The 10000-nt window shown below is 43.9% G+C and overlaps 2 protein-coding genes across 4 annotated transcripts in view; one reads left to right on the top strand and one right to left on the bottom strand.

The window, feature by feature from the left end:
• LOC130370188 (fibrinogen alpha chain) overlaps positions 1-1975 on the top strand; it is a 4891-nt gene extending 2916 nt beyond the window's left edge. Inside the window, exons 4-5 of one of the 2 annotated variants that reach the window (XR_008892956.1) lie at positions 1-1083; positions 1125-1975. The exon at positions 1-1083 is cut by the window's left edge and continues 364 nt beyond it. The gene's annotated coding sequence lies outside the window, so the exon portion shown is untranslated. The other variant, XM_056575901.1, reaches the window with a different exon arrangement.
• A 303-nt stretch (positions 1976-2278) lies between these two features.
• Positions 2279-10000, bottom strand: part of LOC130370053 (uncharacterized) — a 13664-nt gene continuing 5942 nt past the window's right edge. For both annotated transcript variants that reach the window (XM_056575692.1, XM_056575693.1), the window contains exons 9-22: positions 9466-9702; positions 8871-9143; positions 7981-8217; positions 7465-7660; positions 6373-6475; positions 5590-5658; positions 5307-5421; positions 4637-4743; positions 4219-4333; positions 3803-3922; positions 3589-3711; positions 3405-3499; positions 3127-3317; positions 2279-2923 (exon numbers count right to left, since the gene is read on the bottom strand). In XM_056575692.1, coding sequence (XP_056431667.1) covers positions 2692-2923; positions 3127-3317; positions 3405-3499; positions 3589-3711; positions 3803-3922; positions 4219-4333; positions 4637-4743; positions 5307-5421; positions 5590-5658; positions 6373-6475; positions 7465-7660; positions 7981-8217; positions 8871-9143; positions 9466-9702 — 2213 coding nt within the window. In that variant the 3' untranslated portion in view covers positions 2279-2691. The remainder of the gene's footprint in view (positions 2924-3126; positions 3318-3404; positions 3500-3588; positions 3712-3802; positions 3923-4218; positions 4334-4636; positions 4744-5306; positions 5422-5589; positions 5659-6372; positions 6476-7464; positions 7661-7980; positions 8218-8870; positions 9144-9465; positions 9703-10000) is intronic.

Genomic DNA, 10000 nt, shown 5'->3' with positions numbered 1-10000 from the left:
ATCACCTCACATGAGACTGCTGTCACATGATCACAACCATCACCTCACATGAGACGGCTGTCACCTGATCAGAACTATCACCTCACATGAGACTGCTGTCACACGATCAGAACTATCACCTCACATGAGACGTCTGTCACATGATCAGAACTCTCACCTCACATGAGACTGCTGTCACATGATCAGAACTCTCACCTCACATGAGACTGCTGTCACATGATCAGAACTATCACCTCACATGAGACGGCTGTCACCGGATCAGAACTATCACCTCACATGAGACTGCTGTCACACGATCACAACTATCACCTCACATGAGACTGCTGTCACATGATCAGAACTATCACCTCACATGAGACGTCTGTCACATGATCAGAACTCTCACCTCACATGAGACTGCTGTCACATGATCAGAACTCTCACCTCACATGAGACGGCTGTCACATGATCACAACTATCACCTCACATGAGACGTCTGTCACATGATCACAACCATCACCTCACATGAGACGTCTGTCACATGATCAGAACTCTCACCTCACATGAGACTGCTGTCACATGATCAGAACTATGTGATGCTTTTGTTGTTCGGGGCCATGTCGGGCCGCACCCCACCTCCAAATGGAGCTGTAGTTACAAACTGCTGCCCGAAACACTACTGAAGAGTCAGGCTGTTTTATCTTGAAGAATAAATAATACCATGTATTATTGCAGTAATATGAGTACTGTCATGGAGTCTTAAAGAAAATACATTTATTTGTGTCATACTTTGATTCATTTTATTCGATATACATATATATATAATATCAAGGAAGTGGTACGGAGAGAAACAGGTTTCACTGTAATATGAAAGGAGGTGGTACTAGGAGAAACAGGTTTTACTGTAATAATAAAGGCAGTGGTACTATTAGAAACAGGTTTACTGTAATATGAAAGGAGGTGGTACTAGGAGAAACAGGTTTTACTGTAATAATAAAGGCAGTGGTACTATTAGAAACAGGTTTACTGTAATATGAAAGGAGGTGGTACTAGGAGAAACAGGTTTTACTGTAATAATAAAGGCAGTGGTACTATTAGAAACAGGTTTACTGTAATATGAAAGGAGGTGGTACTAGGAGAAACAGGTTTTACTGTAATAATAAAGGCAGTGGTACTATTAGAAACAGGTTTACTGTAATATAAAAGGAGGTGGTACTATGACGAACGTGTTTTACTGAAATTTGTGTGTTGAAAGCAATATTGTGTGCTGAAAGCAATATTTATCTGTTAAAATAAGTGTGGAATAGCTCTATATTCCTACAGCCATCACTTATAGTGTGTCTGGTCTGTTGAGAGAGAACTCCACAAAGAGGAATACTAGTTGGTATGATGAGATTCAAGATTCAAGATGCTTTATTTATCCCGAGGGAAATTACTGTGCAACAGTTACAATACAAAGGTGGGAAAGTAATGCAGGGTTGGAGTCAAAATAGATAAAATAGATGGAAATAAATTAAGTACAAACTAAATAAGTGAAAAGGAGCGATTGGATAAAGTGGTATTAGTGGTAAAAGTGGTAAAGTGATAAATATTATAGCAGCAATTATTGGCAGCATAAATTAACTAAAGTGATGAAGTGAAAATTGGGTAAAAATAAATAAATAAAGTGACATTGGTCTCAGGGCATAGTGTCTCCACGGCCCCTTCTGCAGCCGGAGGTAGATGCGTTAAACCGTCACACACACGCAGAGTAGCAATACTAATTCATAGGTCATGAATTAGCTAGAAAAACCTAACTGCTTAGTTCAAACAGCCAGTTGCTATGATGGCATGTTAGCAGATATCGAACCTGTGGTATTTTATTTCCTGACCTTAACCCTGTACAGTCTAACAACCTACGAAGCCATCAGTGTTCCAAATGAGAAGAAAATTGTGAGAAATAAAGAGTTAAGTTTGAATAACAAGACTCGTATGGTCCATCTCCTATTGATGCATGACTTGAGACTGTCAGAGTCAGGAGACCATTTCAGTCTGAACATGCTGTCATTCTGAGATACTGTCAGTCGGAAGACTGTTACTATGGAGACTGTTGGTCTGAAGACGGTGTCAGAGTCTTTAGATGCTGTCTGTGAAATCGTCTTCAGTTTCTGATTTGAAACAAGTAATTTGTCTGTGTGCCAGTTGAACGTGTCTCTGGTTTATATGGGGGTGGTTTGGTCGTAAGAAGGACATGCAGGTCTAGAAGGAATGCAACCTTTCAGGGCTGTGGTGTTTTTAAGTATTGAAAACCGCACGAGACTTTAGAAGTGAATGGGTTTTTATTAAATCAATAAGTACTTTGACTCACCCAACACTGACAACATCACACATGAAAACACTGACATCACGCACCCGGCAGAACGATTGACATCTGACATCCAAGCACACACAGGTGAATCGTAACATGTAGCATTCTGCTGTAACATTTCATTGTACCGTTCAGGTGAACAATTCTGCTTCAATGTTGAAACATTCCACGAGTTAAAAAGGCCCTAGTTTCTAGTTTGAAAATAAAATATAAATTATAAAAAATAACATGGTGTATTTTTGGGATGGTTATAGCAGTTGATATGAACCGTGTGGGAAAACGTATGAGCCTCAATCAATATCAGAGCCTTTTTGTCAGGGTGGTGTTAAAGAGTTTGCCTAATGTCTGTGTGTGTGTTGGACCCTCTATTTGCCCTGAAAGAAAGGTCTGATCTTCATGCTCATGGTCTTCAGGGAGAACCAGCTGCCCTTCCAGTTCATCCACACCATGCCGTCGTCTGTGCCATGCTTGGCCATTCTGCTGGTATAAGCCCCGCCCATGTAGTACCGGCCGTTAGGATTGGCCGAGTGGCAGCGGTTGTACCACCAACCGCCTCCGTCCTCCATAGAGCATTGCTTACTGCTGTCACCCGGGATCCTAGAGGAGAACAGGACTTTTAGCTAAGTAGCTTAATATGATAACTAACTAGCTGGAGAAGCTAACCAGATAGTTCATGCTAGCTATGTAACTATCTCCCATCAGAAAGTTTATTGGTTCATGAGATCACTCGTTAAAAGCCTCTTGCTTTGAGTTTGCTGAAGCTGAAGCTAGCAGACAAGCACAAACACACACACACGTACCATTTGTCATTGTCGCGGTCGAAGGTGCTGAACATCATGCCATTGTGGATGGTCATGGTTCTGTTCTCTCCATACAACTCCGTGGCGCCTTGCTCTAGGGTGTTTCCTGCAGTACCGGAGTAGCCGTCCACCGACATCAGGTAGTTACTGGACTCTGATTGGATGGTGAACTTACTGTACATGGCGTGCACCTGAACACAGAGAGGGTTGTTCACCTTTGACATGGACACTTTGCAGGTGTGTGTGTATGTATTACGGTGGGAAGGGAGGTTCTATACCTTGTTCTGGGACCAGTCCTCCATCTCAAAGAGAACCTCAGTGGGGCCCATATTGGTCAGTTGGCTGACATGCTCATTACCCAGCCAGTATTCCCCTGTCACACGAGCAAGTAAAAGCTACAATTACAGGCTACTGACGACAGAACAGAACTCCCAGAATGCATTGCGCTCCAGAGGACCCTACCTGGAGTCTCGCAGTGGCCCTTGCCCACATCAAAGGCGACGTTGCCGAAACCACGGCGATAGTCGTCCCAGCGACGGCCGAAGCCCACACTCCCATCCATCCTGTTCTGGATGAGGAGCCAGCCTGAAGAGAGAGAGACAGGTTAACACACTGGATGGTGGACAGGGAGACTGGCAGGTAGAAAGACAGTCAGACGAGAGGGAGGTGTGCAGACCTCCGTCCTTGGTGGTTTGGTCACAGAAGACCTTGTATCCAGGGCTCAGAGGGCCAGACTGGACCAAGTACATCTGGGAGTCAACGCCGCCCTTTCTGAAGATGTCCTCACACTCCTTACCTAGAAAATAGACCACAACAACATATATATACAGGGTACAATATATCCCATATTATTATATCAGATACAAAATCCCATATCATGCATTATTATATAAGATACAATATCCTATGTCATACATTATTGTATAAGATACCATATCTTATATCACACATTATTAAATAAGATATAATATCCTATGTAATACATTATTAGATACGATACAATATCCTATATCATACATTATATTTAAGACAGGTAGAGAGACGGACAGACAGGCAGACAGACATTTGGACAGACAGACAGGTACAGCTTACCAGAGACGACTGGGATAGGGCAACTGCTGACGCATGGTTCTCTACAGTTCACTTGCTGGGTCTGTATGGCTTTCTCCAGCTTCTGAATTTTCTCTCTGATCTTTGAAAGGGCTCCCTAATTGCCAAAGATACAATATATCAGAGCCAAAACTACATTGATATTGAATACATCATAGTTAACCCAAGTCATAGTGCCATTGTTTGGGTGAAAAGCTAATACTATGGCTAGTGTTTAGCGATAGCACTATGTCATAGTAAGAGGGCTGGGAACAGCCTCAACCATAGTATTAGCGCTAGCACGTGGGGCTAGCTGCCGCCCCAAGTATTAGCACTAGCAGTGGACTAGCAGCTAAATCCTAGCCCTATTCCTAGCACTGGGACTAGCTTCTAACACTAGTCTTAGCGTTGGCAGCCCTACCTGCAGGAGTCTGATGTCGGATGGGAAGGCAGTGTCAATGGTCTCCTTGATGTAAGCATGTTGCTCTTCCAGGGTGTCCGTGTACTGACTCACTACCTGACCATTGCCTGCAGGGCAACATCAAATATCAGTTAGTAGCCCGGATAAGAAATAGAACAGAAGGCAATGCCTTGAGCTCACAAGCTAATCTTGTATGTCAACAGGCCTAACAGGCTAAGTTAATGCTAAAGACGAACATTATGCCAAAGAATAACTGCATGCTAAAGCTAACGACATGCTAGAGGCTAACATGCTTATACGCTAACTGTGTGCATACAGGTAGCCTAATATCATGAACTGCATGCTGAAGTTCCCCAGGTCCTATGTTCCCCGGGTGCAAAGGGTTAGAGTCAGGTTTAGGGTAAGGGTTAACCCTAAACCTAACCCTAACCATAACCAATCGGAGGAGAGACATTCTAACCAATCACAGGCGAATCAGAGGCGAAAAAGGCGATACTTGCCCCTACCATCCTACGAAAAAAAGGTTTGCTCACAGGGTCCTTTGTTCCCTGGTCGAATACAAGGCGGGGGACAAAGGACCTGGAGAACATAGGACCCGGGGAACATAGATACGCTCCCTTTCTGCATGTTAAAGGCTAGCTTCATGCTAAAGTATAACCGCTGTTCTCACCATCAACGACCTTCTGCCGCTCCCTGAGGGCATTAGACATCCGTTCCACGTAGGAGTAGATGTTGTTGGAGGAGCGGGACAGCTCGTCAACCTGCCGGCTTAGGGGAGCCACGGCCTTGGAGGGAAAAAAAAACGTACAGTTAGCACAAAGTTAGCATTAGCTTACCTGCCGAGACATTCATCTGCTGAACTGGCTTCACTCTCTGCCTCGTGGAAGCCTCAGTTAACGAAATGTTAAGCTAGTTAAATGGTAAGCTGAATGGTTAGCTGAACCTCTGAATACCTGCTTGATGTTGGTCTCTTGCTTCAAAATGGTGGTCTTCAGCTCACAGCCAGTGGGACAGAGAACGCCCTAAGGGAACACAGGAGAATACCTCATAGCGTTACAAATGACCTCATCACATTACACAGGATGTCAAAAACGTCACACATGACCTTATTACATGACACATGACCACATCACGGGACCTCATCACATGACACATGACCTCATCCCATGACACATGACCCCATCACATCACACATTAACTCATAGTATCCCTAATGATGTCAATACATCACACATGACCTCAAAACATCACACATGACCTCATAACATCACATATGACCTCAAAACATCCAACATGAGCTCATAACATCACACATGACGTCATAACATCACACATGACGTCATAACATCACACATGACCTCATCACATCCCACATGATGTCAGAACATCATACATGACTTCGTAACATTGCACGTGACCTCTAAACATCACACATGACGTCATAACATCACACAGGATGTCATGACATCACACATGACGTCATAACATCACACATGACGTCATAACATCACACATGACGTCATAACATCACACAGAACTTCATGACATCACGCAAGACCTCATAACATCACACAGGACGTCATGACATCACACAAGACCTCATAACATCAACCGTGATCTCATAAAATCACACACACAATGTTATGAGTGCACACAATTCGTGTGTGCATTGTTAACAGTAGTTAATAATAGTAATCTCTACGGTGCCAACATTAGTAGTGAGTCGTTAGGCTGACCAGTTGATCAGAGGCGTGTGTACACCCCCCGGCCTCCACGGGGCGCTCCCTCAACGCCTCCGGCTTCCCTCCCACTGGGGCAGCGGTGGGCCTGCCCCGGTACCTGAGACATAGTCATAGTAATAACAATAACAATGATAATGATAATAACAATAATGATAATAATGATAATAATAAAGATAATAATGATGATAATAATGATAATGATAATGATAATAACAATAATGATAATAATAATAATAATAACAATGATAATGATAATAACAATAATGATAATAATGATAATAATAATAATGATAATAATAATAATGATAATAATGATAATGATAATGATAATAATGATAATAATAATAATAATAATGATAATAATGATAATAATAATAATAACAATGATAATGATAATAATAATAACAATGATAATGATAATAACAATAATGATAATAATGATAATAATAACAATGATAATGCTAGTAATAATAATAATGATAATGATAATGATAATAATAATGATAATACTAATAATGATAATAATAATAATAGTAATAGTAATAATAATAATAATGATAATGATGATAATGATAATGATAATAATAATGATAATAATAATGATAATGATAATGATAATGATAATAATAATGTTAATAATGATAATGATAATAAAAATGATAATGATAGTAATAATAATAATGATAATGATAATGATAATAAAAATGATAATGATAATAAAAATGATAATGATAATAATAATAATAATAACAATGATAACAATGATAATAATAATAATAATGATAATAATAATGATAATAATAATAGTAATAGTAATAATAATAATAATAATACTAATAATACTACTAATAATAAAAATAATAATAATAATAATGATGCATTCAAATTATATAGAGCCTTTCAAAACTCAAGGGCTTAATCTCAAGCTTTAAAACGTGGGCAGGAACATAGAAAAACACCAATTCACCAATATCAATTGTACTGTCTTATAATAGGATATTTTATGATATACATCCATACAATGTGTATATTTTAATTATTATGTATATTAATATATGATATAGTATGTTTGGTATTGACAGTGACCTTGTTATTGACGATGACCTTCGGCTTCTGCCAGTGGTGATGGGAGGCAGGACATGGCGGTTGGGGGAGTAAGTGTCCCTCCCCGACGACACCGGCCGGCTACCCCGGGTGTCCACTGAGGATCCCTGACCACGAGGACCACACACATACACACCAGGGGGACACAAGTCTCCAGTGAAAGGCTCATGATCGGAAGCTGTTCTGACACGCACACACACAGGAACACAGACACAGGCAGAAGGCTATTTACATGTTCAGTGTGACTCTTTACATTGTGATGTGGAATATGATCAATTCCATACACCAACAGGAACTAGGTGGAGGTGGTAACCATGTTGACAAGGTCAAGGTGGCAGTTAACAAGGTAAAGGGGAAGGAGGTAACCGTAGTAACAAGGTGGAGATTGTGGGGGTAACCATGGTAACAAGGTGGAGGATTGGGGGTAACCATGGTAGCAAGGTCCAGGTGGAAGGAGGTAACCATGGTGAGAAGGTGGTTAGGGGTAACGCCACTCACCACATCTGGGGGGCATTTTTCCCGGAGGTGTCCTGGTGCCGCGGATCTCCACTCCGGTGTAGTTGTTCACACACCAGCAGTACCCCGTGGATGCCCAGCACTGCATTGGCGTGAAGTTGCCGTCGTCGTCACACGTCGGCACGTACGACCTCATTGGGCGCAGCAAGAGGTCCGCCTCCCGCTCACTCTGGCAGCGCGTCAGGTGGGTGATTGTGGGGGGGACGTGCGACGTCTGGCCTGCAGGGGGAGTATGGGCAGGTTGGGAGAGCACCGGATTGGCTGGGGGGATTGGACCTGAGTGCGGGCAGGTGTCGGCACTCAGGCCAATCAGGGAGTGTTTGTACTTATGTGCCTGCTTTTGTCTTGTAGTGAAGGGGGGAATCCAGGAAGGATTGGCAGCAGAAAGGAGCCGATCGCCAACGGAGATCGCGTTGAGCAGAATATAATTTACATTTGATCCAATTGTCTTTGGTTTACACGTTTGTGAAAGACAATAAAAGAACTTCCTGATCTCAGAAGCCAAGCCTGTGTCCAGCGCGTCTTGAACCTGTTACAGTGATATTGTGGGCAACCACCAGGGTGTCGGAGAGCGCAGCTGTGTGGCCGAGCTCCACCAGCAGCTCTGACACGCACACACACAGGCACACACACACACAACGCTATTTACATGTTCAGTGTGACTCTTTACATTGTGCTGAGGAATATGATCAATTCCATACACCAACAGGAACTAGGTGGAGGTTGTGGGGGGTAACAATGGTAAGAAGGTGGTGAAGGAGGCGGTAACCATTTTAGCAATGTGGAGGTGAAGGGGGTAACCATGGTGACAAGGTGGAGGTGGAAGGGGGTAACCATGGTTTACAAGGTGGTTAGGGGGTAACGCCACTCACCACATCTGGGGCGCATTTTTCCCGGAGGTGTCCTGGTGCCGCGGATCTCCACTCCGGTGTAGTTGTTCACACACCAGCAGTACCCCGTGGATGCCCAGCACTGCATTGGCGTGAAGTTGCCGTCGTCGTCACACGTCGGCACGTACGACCCGAATGGGGGCAGCAAGAGGGCCGCCTCCCGCTTACTCTGGCAGCGCGTCAGGTGGGTGATATTGTGGGCAACCTCCAGGGTGTCGGAGAGCGCAGCCGTGTGGTCGAGCTCCACCAGCAGCTCTGACACGCACACACACAGGCACACACACAGGCACACACACACACAACGCTATTTACATGTTCAGTGTGACTCTTTACATTGTGATGTGGAATATGATCAATTCCATACACCACAGGAACTAGGTGGAGGTGGTAACCATGTTGACAAGGTCAAGGTGGCAGTTAACAAGGTAAAGGGGAAGGAGGTAACCGTAGTAACAAGGTGGAGATTATGGGGGTAACCATAGTAACAAGGTGGAGGATTGGGGGTAACCATGGTAGCAAGGTCGAGGTGGAAGGAGGTAACCATGGTGAGAAGGTGGTTAGGGGTAACGCCACTCACTACATCTGGGGGGCGTGTTTCCCGGAGGTGTCCTGGTGCCGGGGATCTCCACTCCGGTGTAGATGTTCACACACCAGCAGTACCCCGTGGATGCCCAGCACTGCATTGGCGTGAAGTTGCCGTCGTCGTCACACGTCGGCACGTACGACCTCATTGGGCGCAGCAAGAGGTCCGCCTCCCGCTCACTCTGGCAGCGCGTCAGGTGGGTGATTGTGGGGGGGACGTGCGACGTCTGGCCTGCAGGGGGAGTATGGGCAGGTTGGGAGAGCACCGGATTGGCTGGGGGGATTGGACCTGAGTGCGGGCAGGTGTCGGCACTCAGGCCAATCAGGGAGTGTTTGTACTTATGTGCCTGCTTTTGTCTTGTAGTGAAGGGGGGAATCCAGGAAGGATTGGCAGCAGAAAGGAGCCGATCGCCAACGGAGATCGCGTTTGAGCAGAATATAATTTACATTTGATCCAATTGTCTTTGGTTTACACGTTTGTGAAAGACAATAAAAGAACTTCCTGATCTCAGAAGCCAAGCATGTGTCCA

This window comes from Gadus chalcogrammus, chromosome 17, assembly GCF_026213295.1.
Source record: "Gadus chalcogrammus isolate NIFS_2021 chromosome 17, NIFS_Gcha_1.0, whole genome shotgun sequence".
NCBI classification, from domain to species: Eukaryota; Metazoa; Chordata; class Actinopteri; order Gadiformes; family Gadidae; genus Gadus; species Gadus chalcogrammus.
Note: the sequence above shows the minus strand (reverse complement) of the source record. Positions and strands in the feature narration are given on the sequence as shown.